Source organism: Microtus oregoni, unplaced genomic scaffold, assembly GCF_018167655.1.
Source record: "Microtus oregoni isolate MIOR12 unplaced genomic scaffold, Mior012 000012F_ref0000307, whole genome shotgun sequence".
NCBI classification, from domain to species: Eukaryota; Metazoa; Chordata; class Mammalia; order Rodentia; family Cricetidae; genus Microtus; species Microtus oregoni.
Window position 1 is genome coordinate 30,814,168 of NW_024543071.1, and position 23,829 is coordinate 30,837,996.

A 23,829-nucleotide genomic window follows, 5' to 3' on the forward strand; every position below is an offset into this window, starting at 1 on the left:
TAGTTTTAATTTTAAAAAATATTTTATTATTGTGTTTGCACTGGTATTTTGCCTGCATGTACTTCACCTTCATGCAGTGCCTGCAGAGGCCACAGGAAAGCATTAGATACCCTTGGACCGGGGTTACAACTGGTCATGAGCCATTATATGGTTGCTGGTAATCAAACTGGGTCCTCTGAAAAAACAGCCAGTGCTCATAATTGCTGAGCCATCTATCCAGACCCTAATTAAAATTTTTATTTAACATTATTGTGGGTTTGTGAATGATCTATGTGGAGGCCCGCTGCCACAGCACTTGCCTGGAGGTCAGAGGACAGCTCTACCTTTATGTGGACTTCAGGATCAAACTCAGGTCACCAGCCTGGCATGGCAAGCACCTTTACCTGAAAGCCGTCTCTCTAGCCACATCTACCTTGTTTTATGAGACACGGTCCCTTGCTGAACCTGACCTGTCTCACTGTGCTGACTGCAGCCCTGAGATCTGTCTCCACCTGCCCAACACTGCAGTTCCAGATGCGCATCATCACATCGGAACATCACGTGGCTCTGGAGATGTGCACTCGGGTCGCTGTGGTTGTGCAGAAAGTACTTCTACCCACTGAGCCTTGGCCAAGCCTCACTATTTCTTATTATGTACCCAAAATGCATGAGTAAACACTGAAAATACAAGTAAATTACATAAAGTATCTAAGTCTTTACACTTGTTATGTATGGATATAAAAAAGAAAATTACCTGATAGAGTTATAGACAGCCAGTGGAGTTTGGTCCTTTTCTTTGGCTATTCTCATCATATCTAGCACTGCCATCCCAAGACATTCTTCTTGAGTTTCGTGGGTCACAGGCACTTTTATCCACCCATGCACAAAATCATGCCGCCACTGAAAAAAATGGTAAGGAAGTGTCTCAAGTTTCACTATCACACCTATAAATTAACTTCTAAAATATGCATTTAGTCACAAATCAACTTCTACTTTTATTTGTGGTTAATCATTTCACCACAAAATGGGAAAGGTTCATGTACAAACACAAACTGACTTAAGTTGGGTTCATGGCCTATCTCAGTTTATATTTTAAAGTTTTACCTCAAGAACATAAAAATACCTAAACTAAAATAAATATTAATTAATCAAATGTACACTGATTTTAATTCATCCTGAAGACAATTGTACTAGGGTTTTTTGTGGAATATAAAGTAACAAAGCATTTGGTCTCAAGCCATCAAAAAAAAACCCCAAAATTTTCCTTGGAAGGTAAACAGAAAAGCAGATCATTACAATGCCAGGTAATATAATATGAAGTATCACACAACAGCTACCTTAGGAACCTTAGAGACAGGTAAAATTGTGTATGGTTAGTATAATTAATTAGTAGGTTTCGTGGAAGAACTAAAACGTCATGTGATTTTTAAAATGATGAAGACATTGTTGATGGACAAAAACAAGAACAAAGTCATAGAAAGAATGGGACAAAAAGAAAGTACAGGGGACACTCAGAAATTTAAACGAGGGACTGGAGAGATGGCTCAGAGGTTAAGAGCAATGACTGCTTTTCTAGAGGTCCTGAGTTCAATTCCCAGCAACCACATGGTAGCTCACAATCATCTGTAATGAGGCCTGGTGCCTTCTTCTGGCCTGCAGGCATGGAGGCCGAACACTGTGTACATAATAAATAAATAAATCTTAAAAAAAGAAAAAAAGGAAAAAAAAAAAAGAAATTTAAACGAGTAGTCTGCCTGGGCCCAGGCTTGAATGACGTGATGAAAAAAACTTGATGATCCCACATCCACAAAGAGAATTATTTTTCAGTATTTTGTTTATAGACCTAACAGATTTTACGAGACTGGAAATGGGAGCCATGAAGCTGTGCTCTTCGCTCTGTTGCTATCAAGTCTCACTGGAAGTCCTTAGCCTGACACGCTGGGAACAGACTAAAGGAACTAGACACCACTTCTCTGTTTTCTTTAACTTCTGTTCATGCTACTCTAGCAACCCAGGAAAATAACTTAATAAGAAAATATTTCAAGCCAGGCAGCAGCGGCTCATGTCTTTAATCCCAGCACTCGGGAGGCAGAAGCAGGCGGATCTCTGTGAGTTCGAGGCCAGCCTGGTCTACAAGAGCTAGTTCCAGGACAGGCACCAAAGCTACAGAGAAACCCTGTCCCGAAAAAACAAACAAACAAAAAAAAAAAAAAGAAAGAAAGAAAGGAAAAAAAAAGAAAATATTTCAACTGCTGTTTAATTTAAGGTAACAGTAATAGAAAATGCCATTATAAAATGTTCAAATCACACTACAAGAGTGTAGTATATACAGTTAGAATACTGATTGACAGCTAAACTCACTCTCTAAGAATCAACATGTGGACACCCTCTCAACTAGAGGAGCCTACCAACTATCACAGCTCCCTTTCTTTCTATCCTTTTTGATTTTTCAAAACTTGGTTTCTCTGTGTAATAGCTCTGGCTGTCCTGGAACTCATTCTGTAGACCAGGCTGGCCTCAAGTTCACTGAGATCCACCTGCTCTGTCTCCTGAGTGCTGGGATTAAAGATGTGAGCCCCTATCACCCGGCATGTTACTTCCTCCTGTTACATCTTACTGCCTACTATTTAAACCTGAAACTATTTTTTTAAAGCTCTAAAGAAATTTTACCATCTAATAATGACCAAATGAATCATGTTGTCAAGTTTATTCTACATTTTTTCCCAAAATCCTTAAAATGACTTAAATCCTAAAAGAAAACAAAAGTTATTTCAAGTCAACTTAAGGAATCAATATAAAATACATTTAAAAATCATGAAATCAAAAATTATTATTAAATAGACTACCCTTTTATCTCTCTATACATGGAGCATGTTAGAATTATAGTCTTCCCATGTGACATTTACTAACCCTACTTAAGATATACTACACAGGAAGGCATTTCCACATTAATACACAAAAACGATTAATATAATTATACCTGAGCAAAAAGGTAAGACATGACAAAGTCATCAAGAAGAGGAGCTTCAGCCCCACGAGATACTCCGTATCTATAGGTTCTATTGCTGCCACTGCAATACCAGTGAGGAAAGTAAAATCTGTAAGACAATTGAAACATTCTGTCAGCTTCCAGAGTTCAAGCTCGAACCACAGGCATTTACCTACCCTCAACATTCTAAAAGTTATTAATGCACTGACAAAACCACAAATAGCAGTGTTGTATACAGGTTGTGAGCAGAAAGATTTCTGAACAGCAGCATGAGAATAAAGTAAGCAGAAAATACAGGAAACACAGTGAAGCACGGTGGAGCACATCTGTAATCCCAGGAAGCTAAGGCAAGAGGAGCATAAGTTTGGGTATCCTGGGTAACCTAGAATACTGCTTCCGTAAACAAACAAAACGCCAAACAACAAGAGCAGCAGCAAATGAAACATAGTAACTATAAAATCAACATACAGCCTACTTTGGTGCAATATACAGTAAGAATATAGAAGCAGCAGCAAATAAAGAAAGCAAGAGAAATATAGACATAAAAATCAGCAAAAACTGAAATTCAGTAACATTAATAGACACATCTGAAAATGCAATTTTCTGTGTAAACAATTTGTCCTTCTTTTAGGCAACTGAATACTAAAATTTGTCCTTCAAAGAAAGATGTTTACTTTGAAAGTAAAAGCTCTGATGGAGCTAGAGAGATGGCTCGGCAATTAAGAACACTGATTACTCTTCCAAAAGTTCTGGGTTCAAATCCCAGCACCCACATGACAGCTCACAACTCTCTATAACTCCTAAGTCTGACACTCTCACACAGACATGCATGCAGGCAAAACACTAATGCACATAAAATAATAAATAAAATATATAAGAAAGAAAGTAAAAGCTTTGAGATGTGATTCATCTATATAAAGCTTGGCCATTTAAAGTGCCTAGTTATTTGTAGTATTCAATGTAGTACCAACATCACCACAATTTAATTTTACGTTTTGATTAATTCTCCACAGCCATTAGTAATAACACCCAAGATACCTTTTACACAAATTCTATTCTACTCATTTTATATTCAAAATAATGATGTGATATGTTGTCTTTTTTAATCTGATTTAATTTATTTAGTGTAATATTTTTAAGTTTCATCCACTTTATAGCATATAGGTACTTCATTACTTTCTTCGAACGACTTGTGTAATTTATCATATTTTATTTATCCCTTCATCACTTGAAAAGCATTTAAGTTGTTCCTGTTTCACAGTAATGTAACTAACACTCTGTGAACAGTGTTTTTGGGGTGCATGTTAGTAACTCTGTATTATCTGTAGGGGAAATGGCCAATCTTTTTCCAAAGTGACAACACCATTCCCTATTCTGGCCAACACTGGAGGAGCATTCTAATTAGTACAAATAATTTCCAACATTTATTATTTTGTGCCCTTTCTGCTTTTGCCATCTTAGTGGATAAGTTGCTAACACACTGTGTATTCTATTTACATTTCTCAAGGGGCTAATGATGTTGAATATCTTTTCAAACACCTATTGGCTATTTGAAATGTTTACTCAAGTCCTTTGCCTTGAACATACATAAATTTTGATATCCAAGATGGTTCAGTGTACCATGGATACTGAAGAATGGTTATAGTCTCATTTTCCATATTTTTCAAGTTAAGTGTCTAATTTTCCCTGGTTATGTTTTTTTTTTTTTGTTTTTGTTTTTTTTTTTTTTTGTCAACTTGACACAAGTTAGTCATCTGGGAAAGGAAATGTCAATTAAGGAATTGCCTCCATAAGATTGGTTTGTAGTCAAACAATTTCTGATTAATGATTGATGTGAGAGGGCTCAGCCCACTGTGGATGGTACCACCCTTGGGCAGGTGGGGCCTAGGTTGTCTAAAAAACATAGCTGACCAAGACAAAGGGAGTCAAGCCAGTAAGGAGACTTTCTCCATGGCCTCTGCATCAGTCCTGACTCCAGGATCCTCCTTTGAATTTCTTCCCTTACTTCCTTTCATGACGGACTGGAAGCTGGAGGACGAAATAAACCCTTTCCTCACCCAGGTTTCTTTTGGTCATAGTGTATATATCATAGCCCCAGGGAAGCAAACTCTGATACCCATATTGTTTCTTATTTTTTCCCACTTAGACTATTCTCAAATAGTTAAAGCTTTAAAATTATTTTATAAAAGCTTTGTATTTTGTTACAACTGGCCACTTGTATGTAAGAATACCATTGCTTTTTTTCTTTTTTTTTTAATGACTTATTAATATTTATTTTGTGTATGGCCAGAAGAGGGCATCAGATCACTTGGAACTGGAGTTACAGACATTGTGAGCTGCCATGTAGGTGCTGTGAATGGAATCTGGGTCCTCTGGAAAGAGTAGCCAGTGCTTTAAGCCACTGAGCCATCTCTCTAGGCCACAGCACTGCTTTATGCTCACTATTCATATGCTTACTATTTAGACACTGAACTCTTTTACTAACGTCTTACCTAAAATTTTACATAAAAATGATGCTTACACTCAGTAAAAATTATACCTTAAAAAAGGAAAACTCAAGCACATGCATCTACATATTTATTCAGAAGAAAATAAGTAATGAAATATGAAAATTTATTAAGAACGTATGAACTCATTTATCAAGAGCTCATCAAGTACTAATGATGTTGCTACACTGCCTCACATGCAGCCTGGATTTGACTTATATTATCCCTTTAATGAGGGGCATGCAAGGTAACGGTTAGAAAGCAGTTCGTAAAGCAAATGAGGTCTGAGTTTGAACTCTGATGCTTTTCACAAGCTATAAGACTAAGGATGAGTTATATGTATCAGATTCTTTATATTTTACAGGGAATTCGTAATAAGAAAATTAAGTAACATGTAAGTACTTAAAGAATTGTAACTGGGGGGCTGGAGAGATGGCTCAGTGGTTAAGAGCACTGCCTGCTCTTCCAAAGGTCCTGAGTTCAATTCCCAGCAACCACATGGTGGCTCACAACCATCTGTAATGAGGTCTGTTGCCCTCTTCTGACCTGCAGACATACACACAGACAGAATATTGTATACATAATAAATAAATAAATATTAAAAAAAAGAATTGTAACTGTTTGTAAGATCAAAATTATTTCTTTGTTACCCCCTTTTATATAGAAAAATCTGGATATTTACTTTTCTGAACATTGATATTGCACATTGCCATAAAACACTAAATAAATTATCTTACAAACAAAAACTTTGAACTTTAAAAACTACTTGTAAAGAAGAGATGTAAGCTTGTATTTTATTGCACACACATTACCTTTCCTGGGAAACTAGCAATATTCCAAACACAATCTGTTCTTTCTTATCTTTAATTATAATCAAGTAATAAAATGGCATCCCAACAGAATAAAACATAGCTATCACATTACATAGCTAACAATTTCTCCCACTTTGACTTTTTATTAAAATACAAATCACTTAATATAATAAAGTACCTTATTCTGTAGAGTAGATTATGCCTGGTTGACTCATCTATGTGGAAGACATGGTTGGGTGGATACCAGATTCTTTCTGTTTCACTCATTAAAGCAAACATATTATGATACACAGGTGTAATACCTAGAAATGAAGCAAAAAGGGACTGATAACAGATACATTTACATAATACGCATAATCTGTCATGATGTAATACATAGAACTGAAGCATAAGGGACTGACTGCAGATCGTTAGCAGCATTTACATTACACATAATCTGTTGTGGAGGCTTGGTGACAGCTCTCAGTCAGCAGGAACTTCAGTAGCAGGTGAGCTACTGTGGGAAAACACACCTTAAAACTAATTTTTTAATCAAATACCTCTTTCACTATATTGCATGGAGATAAAAAAAATACACTTTATCCAGCTTTTCATTGTCTTCTAAAGAGAGTTTTTAAGTTCCTCCTAACCCCTGGAAAAAATACATTGTATGAATATGAACATGTGTATGTTTTCATTGATAGTGATTATCAAACACTGAGATAATAACAAGCCACTGGATACTTTTAAAGGAATAAAACATTTTTATATTAAAATACAGTTTTATACAATATGATAATAATTATATCTATTGCACTATTTAAGCTTACAAAAGTATTAAAAGCCAACTGAGTCCTCTCACTGGGCCCCATAAAGTTAAATGACAACTGAACCATCTCACCGGACCCAAATACTTTTTCTGCCTTTTTTTCTTTTTTCAACAGAGCCTCATGTAGTTCTCATGCAGCTGAAACTAACCTTGAGCCCCTTGTAAGCCTGCTGCCATCTCCTTTTCAGACACTGTACAGAGTAGTGCCACGGCTCAATGGCAGAAGCACGTCTAGGATGAGCGCACCAGAAAAGTAAAAAACACTAGGGGGCAGATTTGTTAAGAAATACAAAAGGCTGAAGGAAAGCAAGAGAGATAGTTCATCAGTTAAGAGTATATACTGTAAACTAGGTGGTGGCAGCGGTGCACACTTTAATCCCAGCACTTGGAGGGCAGAGGCAGGTGGATGTCTTAGTTCAAGGCCAGCCTGGTTTACAAAGTGAGTTCTTAGACAGCCAGGAATACACAGAGAGACTCTGTCTCGAAACCCAATGATGATGATGATGATGATGAGTGCATACCATGCTTGCAAAGGACCCAAGATACGTGCTAGCACTCACACTGGGTAGCTCAAAACCACCTTAACTCTAGCTCCAGCAAGATCTGATGTCTCTGACCCTCTCAAGCACCTGCAAACGAGTGCACACATGAGTGCGTGAGCACGCCTACACACACACACACACACACACACACACACGCCTTAAAAGTGAAAGTTAATAAAGCAGATTAAATAAAATAACAAATGTTTATTTTCTTTAATGATCAACAAAATTAACATAACAAGCCATTGTCAATCTGACGAAGAATAAAAATAGGCACAAGCAATTTGTAAACAGCATAATTAAAATCTTAATTACAAGACAAAGTGTTAGATTGAACATTACACTAATAAATTTGGAAAGATGTGTAATTTGCAGAAAATTATAACTTTTAAAAAGATGTAAAAATATTAAATAAGCAAAAATTAAATACTAAAGACATAATCTACCTAATTTTCTTTTTTATTTATTTTTATTTTCTGAACATTGGTGTTTTCCTACATGTATGTCTGTATGAGGGTATTAGAACCTCTGGAACTGGAGCTACAGACAGTTGTGAGATGCATGTGGGTGCTGGGAGTTGAACCCGGGTGGGTCCTCTGGAAGAGCAGTCAGTGTTCTTAATAACTGAGCCATCTTTCCAGCCCCTACCTACATTTTTCAATAGAAAATAAAGGTGCATGAGAATAAAAGGAAAATTAGGGAAAGAAAGAAAACAAATCCAGTTCAAAAGTTACATGTAAGTGCAACCTAAAACCAAAAGCAATGCCATCCAGTATGACACAGAAGTGGCACGTTTTACATTTAGGAGATTATGCTTGCAGACAGATATATTAAAAAGTGATAGTTTGGCAGTACTGTCAGGGTCATATCAGAGGAGATGTAGTCAGCAATGGAGCTTATGGAGTTCAATTCAGCTAACAGCACAGCTATAGATGAGCGAACCCTGGAGAGACTAGGCCCTGGGGATACTGTCTCCAGAATGTTCCTTACTTCTGTTGTGCTTTAGCCTGCTTAAGCGGTCATGTTCCTGCTCTATGTGGCATGGTTTGATTCCTATGTGAAAGGATCCCACTGTATCTAGTATACTGTGACTGTTTCTTGGGAAGATCCCACTCCTCACTGGGCAATTTACTTGCAGATCATAATGAAGATGGTTTTTACAAGATCTTAGATGAAAACCAATGATTCAACTGAACTTTCTGGGTCAGCCTAAAAGATACAGGTGTTTAAGACAGTAAAGATGATTAGGAAAATGGTTTAAGTTATTCTGCCAATTGCTCCAACAAGAAATACAAAAAAGACAAAAAAAATGGTTAAAAGTTACTTTCTCCTTTGTTAGATATGAAATTTGCAGAAGATGAAAAATAAGAACAAGGAAGTTTCACGCATTACAGACCCATGAATTCTACTGTTGGGGAGCATTGTTTTAACGTGTGTGACTTTTGTTTACACTGCCATTTGTTTAACTCTGTGAAGCTGTCATTCTCTGCTTGTCTAAAACACCTGATGGTCTAATAAAGAGCTGAACGGCCAATAGTGAGAAAAGAGCAAGGATAGTCAGGACTGGCAGACAGAGAGTATAAATAGGAGAAACGAGGAAGAGGAAGAGTAAAAGACCAAGGAGAGAAGGACATAGGGAGCCAGACACCCAGCTACACAGCAAGCCACGGAGAAAGAGTAAAAGTAAGAAATACAGAAGAAAAGAAAATGCCCAGAGGCAAAAGGTATTAAGCATAATTTAAAGTTAAGAAAAGCTGGCAAGAAACAAGTCAAGCTAAGGCCAGGCATTAATAAGTAAGAATTTGTCTCCATGTGATTTATCTGGAAGATAGTGGCAGGCTCCCAAAGAGTAAAAAAACCAAGAGTAAAGATAAAAAACAAACAACAACATTCACCTGTGGAAAAATAGACTGGCGACCAAAGAAAGCAATTACACCCAAGGTTAGGCCTGAGTTCCTTGGTCATGTAGCTTGCAGAATTAATCACAGGTTTTGGTATGCACCTTGGAAAAAACAAAATTGTGAAAGGAAATTAAATGACTCAATTGTGTATAAAGAAAAATAGATGGTTAGCTGACTACTTGTTTATAAAATTCTGTAGAATAGAAATAGAACAGGAATCTGCTACATTGAAACCACAAGAACAGCTGCCTGCCAGCACAAAGAAAGGCTGAAATATACTTGGCTTGCTTAAAACTTTGTTAATCAATTATAAAAGAATAAAAAATGTCATGGTGGGAAAATTGATACAAAGAAAAATGTTTAAATACTTGTAGGCTTCTAAGGAAAAACTCTTAATATGATTTCTTTTTAGGTAAAGATTTTAATTTGTTCTTGGAAAATACGTAACCTGTAGTTGTGAGGTAATCTTTTCTTGCATAGAAATCTTTGTCTTAGGTGGTATAAAAGGGATAAAGAAGAAATAAAGAGAACAAGCAGCAGAAAGAATTATATATATTGGTTGTGAGCCTAGCCTTTAACGGCTGAGCCATCCCTCCAGGGATGGCAAGTCTATGTATATGCAGTTTCGCTGACACCACACCTTCTCTCCAGTTTCTCTGACCTGCTGAGAGCTCGTCCTCTCAGCAGAGTAAAAACCTAATCTATAAATATCTCGTTAAAAAAAATCACAACAAAGTTCACTGTTGATTTATCACAGGATTCCAGATAAAGCTAAATTAGAAAATTTTATCAGCTAGGCAATGGTGGCATATGCCTTTAAAACCCAGCAGACACAGGTGGATCTATAAGTTCCAGGCCTGCCCAGGGTTACATAGAGAAACCCTGTCTCAAAAAACAAACAAAATAAAGAACAAGTAAATGAAACAAAGAAAATTCTATTAATGTAATATATCAAAATATCATTATAGAAATCTAAAGTAAAATGGCAAAATAATAAACTCCAAAAGTACACTGGTTTGTACTTTATTCCTATACATAAAATATTACTTGAACTATTCATGATTTAGGAAAAATGAAAACATTATTCCTAGTAAAGCAAATCCACATGACTAACGAGAGCAATTCCTAATCTTGATGGAAGCACAAATGAATCCTACGTGCCAGCACTTTACACATTCAACAAAATCGAGACTTCTGCAGTGAGTAGTACCATAAATTGTAGCTGTTAGGATTTTGCTAGAAATACAACTGGTATACCTTTTGAGAAAGGAGTCCTAGTTTGAGAAATTTACAAAATGTTTAAACACTGCAACCTAGAACTTTGTCCTCTTGTACTCTTAAAGGAGCAGTACGGTAGTAACAAAGTTAAGATAGAAACTGTAGGCAGAAGGAAACCTATGGCAGTACGGCCCCTGCTTTGGACTGTTATGAAGTTCGACAAAACAATGGAAATAAAAGTCACTGGCTAGGTAGCTTTTTCTCAATTTTTTTTTTTTAAGGAAAAACAAGGTGCACATTAAAGTATCAATTTCCTAAAATTACCTCAAAATCCTAAAGTTGTGAGCCAGGCAGTGGTGGCACACACCTCGGGAGGCAGAGGCTGGTGGATCTCTGTGAGCTCTAGGCCAGCCTGGTCTACAAGAGTTAGTTCCAGGACAGGCCCCAAAGCTACAGAGAAACCCTGTCTCACAAAACCAAAACCAAACAAAAATCCTGAAGTTGTACAAAATATATAAGTAGTATATGTAACAACATAAAAAAATCTGAACATTCACAAGAGATTATTTCCCTGCTTACCAGGATGGGACTAAGAGACAAAGCAGAAGAAACTGTGTTGTTTAAAAGGATTCCTCAAGGCCTGACATGATGGTATGCATCTTTCAATCCTAGCACTACGGAGGTAGAAGCAGGCAGATCTCTGCAAGCAAAGCCATCTTGGTTTACATACCAAGTTTCAGACCAGTCAGGGTTACCTGGTAAGACCATATCTTTAAAACAAAAACAAAAGGCATTAATTAAATAGAAATCCTGTGTAAAAATGGGAAAGTTGGAGTGGGGGATTAGGAAAACTTTACAGCTAAGAGGAGGGAAAGGGTTCGCTCTGTAAATGAACTTTAAGCTACAATAAACTATATAAACTACCACAAGGGCACAATGGAGCAGGAAATAATGCCACTCAAATACTTTGACAAAGTTGTTACACAAAAAAACTATTTTGAGTGTTGATTTTAGATTAAGAAATGCTTTAAAGTCGGAAATGCAAATATCAATATTTGAATTTGAACTCAAATATTCATATTTGAATGAGCCACAACACACACCTCTGAATCCATATCTCTTGTGACAGAAAGTACATGCTGATGTGGGAGTGATTTCTTTCTAATCTGTTGCTTTCATTAGTTAATTAATAAAGAAACTGCCTAGGCCCATTTGATAGGCCAACCCTTAAGTGGGTGGAGTAAACAGAACAGAATGCTGGGAGAAAGAAGCTGAGTCAGTGAGTCGCCATGATTCTCCCACTCCAGACAGATGCAGGTTAAGATCTTTCCTGGTAAGCCACCTCGTGGGCTACACAGATTATTAGAAATGGGTTAGATCAATATGTAAGAGCTAGCCAATAAGGGGCTGGAACTAATGGGCCAGACAGTGTTTAAAAGAATACAGTTTCTGTGTAATTATTTCGGGTATAAAGCTAGCCGTGTGGGCGGCCGGGTGCCAGGAACATAGCCCACCGCTCCTATTACAACAACATGCCTCCTTCACCCTCTAACCATGTTCTGTGAACTTAGTGTGCAGGGCATATATGGCCAAACAGGAGGTGAAGCTGTCCCAGAAGAGGCCATAAAACACCTGACATTTTCACAGAAAAACACTGAGAAGAGAATCTTAACTTAAAAACTAGCACTGGTTTTAAATGTAAACATCTGAATATGATTTTAATCACTATTCTTACATTATGAGATTTTGAAGAATAAGCCAATGCCATGGTTTTTTCTGACAGGGCACTTACACAAAATGCAAAAAGCAATTCCTATTCACTGATCTGTAAGGCTGTGTGTGCAGTATGCTTCTGAGTATTTGTGATAGGGTGAGCTGTTACATGTGTGTTTGGAGACCAGGTGTAAAAGGGAAAATAGACAGCTCAATAATGGTAGTTGGCAAATTCAATATACTTTTCTCACTAATGGACACAATAGCTACAAAGAACAAAAAGGAAGACCTTAAATGACAGTACAGATCAACTAGCTGGAACAGACATATAGAAAGCTTTGCCCACACACAGAACACACATGGGAAATACCCTTCGGGTTTATACAGTCTCAAAACTACTATCAATAAATCCATAAAGTTAAAATCATCCAAAGTTATCTTTTCTGGCTACAACATAATAAGTAGAACATTAAAAGGAAAATTTAGTTTCACAAATATGTTAGAATTAATCACTCAAGGCAGATGAGGCCACCCACCTCTGAGGTACTGAGAATGTTAAGCACTGTTAAACTCACTAGCTGTGTCAAGGATAAGGCCTTTGAGTTCTTACTATATGCCTTTCCTCTCACACTCCTTTTCCTGTAAATAGGTACATATTGGAGAATAGGGCAATCTGACTTCCTAATTGGCAGCTGTTAGACTTTCTCTTCCTGCCCTGGCTGCCTTTAACAAAAAGTCAGACAAACAACCATCTGAACTACCCTTGGCCAACACTGGCCATGCTGAGCACTCCATGGACTGCTTAAGAAAAGTTCCAGCTCTTGAAGTGGTCTCAGCCAGCACTACTTCAGAAGGCTGTGCTGGACTTTTCCTATCATAAGCCCTGGTGCACTGAGGATGATCGTGCAACCATTCCCACCAGGCCAGAGCAAACACTTCCCTTAGTGGTCTGACAAAGGACGACTGTGAGCAGTACTAAAGGGACAGTGCTGTGGCTGGTGAAAGGACAGACCTTCGGTTACATGCAAGGTTTTCTGTGACTGCTTCAAACCAGCTAAGAGACTAATCCTGTTCGGCCTCCTCTATATTTTAACATTAGGCCTGATGAAAGATTCTCTTGAATGGCCCTTTATTGCCTGTGGGTTGAGCTGGCAACAAGAAGTGACAGAGGCAAAAGAGCAACAGCGGCAAGGACAGCAGAGCAGCAGTGGCGACAGCTTAGCATTGGTGAATTCAGCAGTAGAAACTAACACCATACCAAATGCTTGAGAGCTGAAGAAGAGACAGAAGAACAGCGCAAGAGAACAAACATGGCAAAGGAGACAGTGGAAGTGCACAGAGAATAAAGAGCCTGAGGCTCAAGAAAAATGAATTTTGTACAAAGTCAGAGAAGAGAAACTGCAGGCCCATGGCCCTGGTCACCTTCTGGAGACCTGTCAAACCGTTAGGACAAGGGTCTCAGATACCCCAGCCTCAAAGTTGTATTACTGGCCAATGTCAAGGGCCACAGAATCCCAACACCTAAGCCTGTCTGGGATCTTCAACTCTAGTTGCTGTTAAGGGCTATGAGCACGTAAGAGCTGCAACACTTGCTCTACAACTTGAAACTAGTCCAAATCCCAGCACAGAGAGGAAGAATATGAAGTTGGGAGGAACTGGGGAGGGGAAAGAATGATTAAAATATATTGTGTAAATTTTTAATTAAACATAATTTTGTAAAATAAAATTGTAACATTAAAAAAAGATAGCAACATTCCCTCAATCTATATATATATGATGCAATCACTACTGAAATCTCAGCTATCCTCTATGTACAAACAACAAATTAATCACAAAATTCATGGGGAAAAAAAGGGGGCTAAAAGTGCCAAATAATCTTATAAAAAAGAACAGCAAATTTTAATAACCCATACTTCCTATTTACAAAACATGCTACAGGGCTATCAACAGTTCAGTGTTAGGAGTACCTGAGCAGCATATGCCAGGCACTGGGTTCAATCTCCAACACTGCAAATAATACACGGTAACTTAACTACCAAGTCACAGTAATCCAAGCTGTATAGCAATGGCATCAGGACAACGAACTAACTACACTGCATTTCAACAAAGTAAACAAGATTTTGTTGAACTTAAAGCACACACACACATCACACATGTTTGTGTCAGTATGTGTGTATCTGTGCATTTATATATATATATATATGTATGTATGTATGTATGTATGTATATCTGCTTTAAGTCCAAGTCGGGGTATCATTACAGAGCTCTGGCTCTGACTGTCCTGGAACTCACAGAGATCCTACTGCTTCTATCTCCCCAGTGCTGGGATTAAAGGCGTGTACCACTAAACCCAGCTAAAGCATATTTTCATAGAATACTTACAAATTTAAACTAAAAATTAAACATTGTAATCATTTTATTATGTAGTCTTTATATATCTTTTTTAGATTTTAAAGGAATTTGTGTGTGTATGAGTGTTTTGTCTTCATGTATTTTTGTGTACCACCAAATGTGCCTGGTGCTCTTGAAAGTCAGAAGAGGGCAGTGGCATACAGGGAACTGGAACTATGGGCTGTTGTGGGGGCTTGGCACCAAACCTAGATCCTTTGCAAGGGCAACAAGTGCTCTTAACCACTGAGCCATCTCTCCAGGTCAATATGTTTATTTTTAAATATCAGTAGCTTTGGGAGGATGGGTAGGTGTTAAACATGAAAAAGAGAAGCAACCTACTTCCTCTAAAACAAAGCTACGAGAAAAGTATAAAAATACTATTAACTTACCTTTAAATTTGTGTCAAGAAAGAAAAAAGGGTTCATCAAAGACAAAAGGTTTAGTCTCTGAGATGGCCTATGTAATCAAGTCTTATACCTATATAATTCTTTTCTTCTTCGTTGTTCTATTGTTCCCAGTCTCCACTCATTTAAAGGAACTATACTACTGAAGTAGAATGGGTTTTGCTACACATTTTATCCTTATTCACTGGTATCTAAAATTTTAAATGTTATAGATAAAATAGAATAGAATGATAGTTACATTTTAAATGCTATAGATAAAATAGAATAGAATGATAGTTACATTTTAGGTGCTTATGCTTTTTCACTTATATCCTGAATCTGATAAACAATAAATTATCTATGATACTGAACAGGCCAAACATTTTATCTGACCTTTAATATGGACTGAGGTAAAACTGTCACCAAAATGAAATACAAAAATTTTATATTTAAATGTGTGGATTTATATGAGTGTTGCTAGTCTTCAACTCAGGGCCCTGGAGCTTTACAACTGAGCTGCAGCCACAGCCCTGTGTAAAAAGATCTTTAAACCTTTAAAAGAAATAGTTTAAAAAGAACACAGCTATTTTTAAATTCCTAATATAACTTTCTTAGAGAGCTGAAGAGATGGCTCATGGGTAAAGGTACTTCTTTCATAGTCACAGGACTTGAGTTCAAATTCCCTGAACTCATAGAAAAAGCTGGGGTGGCTGCGTGCTTGCTTATAACCCTAGCACTATGGGGGCTGGAAATGGGAGGATAGGTGGGGTTTGCTGGGCACTAATCTGGCTCCAGGCTCAGTGAAAATTGGGATTTCCTCTCCATTTAATGGTTACTCTGACTAAACAGCTAACCTCATTTATATTGTTAACTAAGTTAATAAATTATTGTTAATGTTATATAACATTAATACATACAAATTAGTGTGAGCATTTTATGATTATTAGATATTTAATTTACCTGTAGCATTACAATCATATTACTATTACTTAAAAATAAAACCTCAACTAGTCTTTTATTAAAAGAACATTTAATTAAAAAACATAATGTTTCTTAAATAATCTTAGTAGTCCTGTAAAATTTATTAGTTCTACAGTTTTGGACAGGCCATAAAAAGGTGAATTGTTTCAGTAGTCTGAATAAGAATGGCTCCTATAGGCTCACAGATCTGAGTGCTTGGTTGCACAGAGTGGCACTATTTGAAAGGGTCAGGAGGTGTGGCCCTGTTGGAGAAGTGTGTCACTGGGGGGTGGACTTTGAAATTTAAAAAAAACCCATGCCAGGCCCAGAGCTCCTGTTTCTTGCAGATCTGGCTGTAGAACTCTCAGCTACTTCTCCAACACCATGTCTGTCCGGGTGCTGCCATGCTCCCTCCGTGATATCTTGATGACAGTGGACTAAACCTCTGAAACTATAAGCAAGCCCTAATTAAATGCTTTCTTTTCTAAAAGTTGCTGTGGACATGGTGTCTCTTCACAGCAACAGAACACTAAGATAAATGTTTTATTGAGTTTCAAGATAAAAATGATTTCAAAGCACATTGGAAAAAACAGAGAGGGGGAGGGGTATATATGGGGTTGGTAGAGAACTTCAGGAATTGAAAAGAAAATGATCTGATGCCTAAAGCTGTAAAATATTTAATCAATAATTATATCCAGAGATGGCTTAGCTATTAAGAGTATTGAATGCCCTTGAGAAGGACCGGGGTGGCAGCTTACAACCATCTGTAACACACCCTCTTCTGGCCTCCACAGGCTCTAGGCACACAAATGGTACACAGACATACATGCAGGCAAAATATACACGCACACACACAAAAAAAAAATAAAAATAAAAAAATAAATAAGAATTTTACCCAAATACATATTTCAACAAACTGATAGTCTACTGCCACACTTTGCTCAGGATGTACTTTCAGGATTTACATATGAAGCTGGAGATGCCAACTCATATATGTAATCCCAGATTTTAAGACTGAAACAACAGGTAGATTCAAGGCCAGACTGGGCTATATAACAATCAGTTCCAGACCAGCTTGGGCTACATAGCAAACCCAACATCACTTTAAAAAAAAAAAAAGACTGACTTATGAAATATTCCATGACAAGATTCTTTAGTTACCTACTATGATCTCAAAACATTTGCAGGCACTCTATGTCCATCACTTTAAATTCTATAATGTTATTCTAATTGTTATGCATAAGAACACACAGCTAGTAGTCATAATAAATTACAGATGTAAATTGTATTAGAGTAACAATTAAAATAATAACCTATAGATAAGAAAAGATGATTTTTAATACCTACCACAAGCTTTAGAAGCAGCCACACAAATTTCTTCTGCAACATACTCTCCAATTGGAAACTTCAGATAGTCTCCTTCAGCTTTCCCAAGAGAATGGTACAGATATACTTGAAGGACTGGATCTATCTGCTTCACAGAATTAGCATTTCCAGGAATATCACCATTCTGATGTACAGGAGATGTGGAGGTTGCCTCCATCTCTGTCATTGTAAGGCAAGCCATTCCCATCTAGAGTCTTTCTCAGAACATTGGCCTATTAGAGAAAACAACAGTTACCCCAAAAAGTGATATTAGTTAAGACAAAACAATAGTTACCCCAAAAGTGATATTAATAAAGACAACCCTCATACACAAAGAAGTCTTATTGACAGCCATGACTCTGTCAAAGTGATTAGCTGATTAAACATTGTATACTACTACACAGAAAGCACAGCACAATAAATATACAGAGCTTCAAGTGGACAATTTTAAAATTCCAGCTGTAAACCTAACAGGGGATATAAATATGTATCACTAACTAAACAACCATGAAAAGAGATGGCTCAGCCATAAAAAGAACTTACTGCTCTTCCAGAGGACCCAGACTGATTCCCAGCACCCATGTCACAAGTGGCCTACAATCCTCTGTAACTCTAGTTCCAAAGACTTCAGCACCCTCCTCTGCCCTCTGCAGACATCAAGCATGCATGAGGTGCATGAATACATACATACATACATACACACACATGCAGGTAAACACACAAACACATAAAATAATCTTTTTAAAAAGCATTAGAATCAGTTACAGACAACAGAAAAGTTCACACATATAAACATTATTTACAATTACCCTGAGAACTGTTTTAGTGGAGGGGAATTACATTTCAGATGGGAGTGATCTGAGGAGCCTTATTAGAGACAGTCAGATTTAAAGCTGATTTTGAAAAATGCATCGGATTTAGATGTAGTCCAGGGAAGTGCACTAAGCTGAAGAGAGTACTATGAGCACAACAACTCACCAGGCTACATTAAAACAGTAAGAGGTTACACCCGGTAGGATGGACAACTGCGGCAAGATTGCCAGCATTTCCTCCTTTGAAAGAGAAGCTCAGCGCCTAACAAAACACTACTTCCCTACTAACGGATAACTATCTAAATCAGTTTCAGAAAACAAGATTCAAGAAGTTACTGTCAGCGTGATCTTTATTCTTTTTCCTCTTACCTTCTTTCTACCTGAATTTGTGCAAGAAAAAATCATGAGGCAATCATGAAAGGCCGAGAGATAACATACTTAGACGTGATTAGCAGCTGAACCAGTGTCAGGAACTGTCTACCTCCACAAGACATCTAGTTGCTTACAAAGAGTACAAGGTTGGTTGATACAGCACAAGGTTAAGGAAAGAAGCAAATGCTACACCAAAGAATTTAAACTTCATACCACAGACAACAAATCAGAAAGATAAGTCACGAAGTTAGAAAGCTGCTGCCGCCGCAGTATAGGCAACAGGAGATCACAAATGCAAACAGCATGGGTAGATAATGAGAGGCAGTAGAAACACAAGACTTAATGCTACCCGTGACTAACTGAATGTGGAGGAAGCCAGGGGAGTGAAAGAAGTGTGCAGAGTTCAAGCTTAGGAGATCTGTAAAACCACTAACATAAATAGGATGTCGCCCTTTGATACCGGAAGATGAAAAACTAAGTACTGTTTTACGCATTTTTATTTTTCATTGACATTGTAGTTAGATAATTACACCAGAATCTGCCTGGCAGCTAAAATATGAGATTGCCTATTTGGACTCTTTCATGACTGGTGTTAAAAATGTGACAACCTTACCAATATATGTTATCATGGACATAAGGAAAATATTGGTTATAACAGCAAACAATAAACTAGGAGTGGTGGTGCATAGAGACAGAAGGAGGGTCACACAGTGAGAATATATTAGAAAAAGAAAAATAAATAAGTAAAAGTAACCTCCAACAAAACTGTAAAACATGTGTTATACACAAAGCACTGCTCTAAGTACTACAGATAGAAGGAAAAAATAACTAAGAGAATAACACGCCTGGTCTACATGGGGATGGTAGAGACTCCCTCTCCCTCTGAACATGGACTATAACTTGGCCATAGCATACACCTTTAATGCCAGCATTTGGGAGGCAGAGGCAGGAAGATCTCTGCAAGTTCAAAGCCAGATTGATATATATTATATATCAAGTTCCTGGACAGCCAGTAGTGAGAGACCCTGCCTCAAAAAAAAAAAGAGAAATAATTACAATTTGAAACATATTTCTATATACAACTATAAGGAAAAAATTAGAACTAGTCTTCAGTTATAAAAATATACACCCAGTGAAACTGTATAACCAAAACAAACAAACACCCTAATTGGCAATTGTTAGATTAAAAAGTCACAAGCTTTCTGAAGATTAACTGAGTAAATATGCAAAACCTCAAAAGAATTTAAATTTGTTCAAATTTATATGATTAAAAAATACTTCAGTAATTTGTTATGTAGTCTTTGTTAGTTCTACAAGTCAATCAAACACAGCAAAAAGCAGTTCTATAAAGGAAGTTAACAGTAAGTGCTTACATAGAGATCAAAGGAAGATCTCAAACAAACTAACACTGCTACTCAGGAATGAACAATTTAAGCTCAAAGATGGAGGGAAGGAAAGGAAGGAAATAATTAAGAGCAAACAAAAACAAATGAAACAAACTTTAAAAACAATGGAAAAGATAACTAAGATAAGAGTTGGTTTTTGAACAGATACAAGGTCAATTAAAGTAGACTGTTAGTACTAAAGAGTAACTTGCTAAATACATCTGTTTGTGTTCAGTGTCTGTGATCCTATGACTTCCCTCTGGATTCATTTCTTCCTGCAGAAATATATCTTTTAGGAGTTAGTCTCCATGTGTTTTTTTCAATGCCTTTGAAAAAAAATTTCCCTTACTCTGAAACTTCTACCTGCACTGCCCTCTGTGGGCAGTTACCGTCTGCTGTCAATTGAGCCGCCATGTCTTTCCATCGAGCAATTTAAGACTTTCGGTTCTGTTTAATGCAGCAAAGTTTGACAGTTTCTTGGTAATGGTGCTAGCTTATTTTTATTTATCCTGATAAAAAATTTCTGGTATGCTTTTAATCAAAAGCTTCAAGTCCCTACTTTCTATTCCAGGCAAATCTAAGCAACCAGGCATTCAAAAGTTACCACTTTGTCATTCTCCCTGATTCCTATTAGCAAAAATCTTTGCTTACTATAGGAGCCTCTCAAGCCACTTCCTATCTCTCAGCTGTTCTTACTTAGGGTGACAGTTAGGACAATGGTTAGCACGGCAGGACTGTGGCAGGGAGGGAGGAGAAAATGAGCAGGAGCAGGAGGCATACAGGCCACTGGGATGTAGTCCTGCTGTGACTGGTGACGGATACCAATGAGCTTATTTCTGACACTGGTCAGGCTGTACACTTAGAGCTGGGCTACTTCAAATAAAAGTTCACTTTAAAACAATTTAAAGCCAGGTGTGGTGTCTCATGCTTGTGATCCTAGCACTTAAGAAGCTAAGGCAAGAAGATAACCATGAGTCTGAGGTCAGTTTAGGTTACCTGTTGAATTCCTGGCCAACTGTGGCTACAGAGGCAGATGTTTCAAATAAAAAAAAAAGTTTCCTGAAATCAAATGAATTGTTTTATTTTTTAAAGTAACTATCTTTCTTGAAATGTAGTTTGCAAGTACATTTCACCATTCTCCACCTTAATCCTTAGCATACTTCAACACCCACCCACACACACAGACACACACACAGACAGACACACACACACACAGACACACACACACAGACACACACACACAGACACACACACACACACAGACACACCCACACACAGACACACCCACACACAGACACACCCACACACAGACACACACACACACAGACACACACACACACAGACACACACACAGACACACACACACACAGACACACACACACAGACACACACACACAGACACACACACAGACAGACACACACACACACACAGACACACACACAGACACACACAGACACACACACACAGACACACACACACAGACACACACACAGAGACACACACACACACAGACACACACACACAGACAGACACACACACACAGACACACACACACACAGACACACACACACACAGACACACACACACACAGACAGACACACACAGACACACACAGACAGACACACACACACACAGACACACACACAGACACACACACACACAGACACACACACACACAGACACACACACACACACAGACACACACACACAGACACACACACACAGACACACACACACAGACACACACACACAGACACACACACACAGACACACACACACAGACACACACACACAGACACACACACACACACACAGACACACACACACAGACACACACACACAGACACACACACACACACACACACACTGCAGCGCGTGCCACTGCAGTGGCTCTGCTGTGCCCTGCTGTTGTAGTTTTATCTGGCAGCGCTGCTGCAGCACCATGTAAACCACATCTCAGCATTGTTATTTAACCTTCTTGAATGGCTTTTGAGGATCAATTCTTGTAGTCACAAACCCTAGAGAAACTAAAACACACACACACAAACATATACACACTGCACTCCACTTCCAAAGTCACAACATAGCACACAAACCTTCAAACAATCAAATTATGGAGAAAATGAGTAAATACTGGGGTGCAGTCCCTCCGCAGGAAACAAACATTAACAACAGAATGGTAAGTTGTAGAAACTGTAAGCTTTGCGATAACCACTTTAAATAAGCTGGACAAAACTGAACTAAGGCATATGTACATATATGAAACCAAAAAGAACACTAAAAACAAGGTAAACTCAAAATACACTAGTGGGAGGAGATAGGTAGCTCTAAGTTACTGACTGCAAATTCTCTAGTTCTTAAAATGCATGTAGTTTCAAGTACTTAATTCTGAATTTACATCTAAGTTATTTCTGATCTATATTTATAGGATTTCCTCCTCATATAAAATGAAATGAACAATGTAGTCATGGTCTGGACCACGCTCATACATGGCACCTAAAACCCTTCAGAAATCATCATCTCTCCCAAAGTTCTCAGCCTCCCTCTCCAGCTGTCCCTGCCCCTACCCAGCAGCCATCAGTTCAGACTTCTCAGAAGTTTATGTTTTTGTTTACTGATTTTTCTTTCATCACTATAGACTGAAAGTTTCTTGAAGGTGAGAAGCACAATGTTTCATTAATTTCTTCATTCATGGTCCCTGGCACCAAAATGATGTTAAATAAATGAAAATTAAATAGGGGCGATTATGAATTTTAACTATGTATGCACATACACACATACATGTAAAAGCCTCCAATACAATCAATTTTAGAATATAATATCATCCAAATTACTTCTATATTACAGAATTCTAAAACACTTGACTTTTCAAACAAATGACAATGAGAAAATAACATAACAGATTGGCAAAAGTATGAAACTAGAAGCCAAGAGAACTAAAAATAACTTCTAATCCATTCTTATTGCAAACTAATTATGTTTGATAAGGGAATCTTACCATGCTCGTTTCAGTAATTAACAGATCTAAAATTCCCTAAAAGCCTGTACTTTTCGTTCAGTTAAGGTATAATCTAATATTAAATTCTTAATTGAAGTGCAGCAAAAGAGACAAGGAAAGAATGATCATGATAATTAAAATAGAGAAAGCTTTTAGATATGTCATACACAGTTAAAACATGGACTAGACCTTCCCATGTAAGAGAATCTGGAGAGACACGGCTCAGAGGTAAAGAGCTTCCTATTCTTCCAGACAACCCAAGTTGGATTTCTACCTGCCCTGTCTGCTGCAGCTGTAAGTCAAGCTTCAAGGGATCTGAGACCCTCTTATGGCCTTCCAGGGCACCTGTATACCTGTAGCATTCACACACACACACACACACACACACACAAATAAAGACTGAGTAAAAGAGAATTTAACCAACAAAAAGCACATCATTATTCACAGGAACTGGGGTGTAAAAAAATATAGAAAGAATGTGTACAACACGATCCTGAAACATACAGGTTTCAATCAGAATTGAAAACTAGTTAAATGATCAGCTTATGATTTTTATGTCTCCAGCTGGCTAGAATCTGAGCACCTAAAAACACTATAGTAGAGATATAAAGAGAATTTAGTGTTTCTACGCTAACTTGGCATATGTGTGTGTTGCAATCAGGAACACGCACCATTTTTAATACAACAAAATCCCTCTTCTGTTTCACAAGCAAA

The 23,829-nt window shown here is 37.6% G+C and overlaps 1 protein-coding gene across 2 annotated transcripts in view; it reads right to left on the reverse strand.

Annotated features, from left to right (window-relative positions):
- Jak2 (Janus kinase 2) overlaps positions 1 to 23,829 on the reverse strand; it is a 63,781-nt gene that overhangs the window by 35,725 nt on the left and 4,227 nt on the right. For both annotated transcript variants that reach the window (XM_041661302.1, XM_041661301.1), the window contains exons 3-6: positions 17,530 to 17,780; positions 6,445 to 6,568; positions 2,960 to 3,077; positions 734 to 879 (exon numbers count right to left, since the gene is read on the reverse strand). In XM_041661302.1, the coding sequence (XP_041517236.1) occupies positions 734 to 879; positions 2,960 to 3,077; positions 6,445 to 6,568; positions 17,530 to 17,755 (614 nt within the window). In that variant the 5' untranslated portion in view covers positions 17,756 to 17,780. The remainder of the gene's footprint in view (positions 1 to 733; positions 880 to 2,959; positions 3,078 to 6,444; positions 6,569 to 17,529; positions 17,781 to 23,829) is intronic.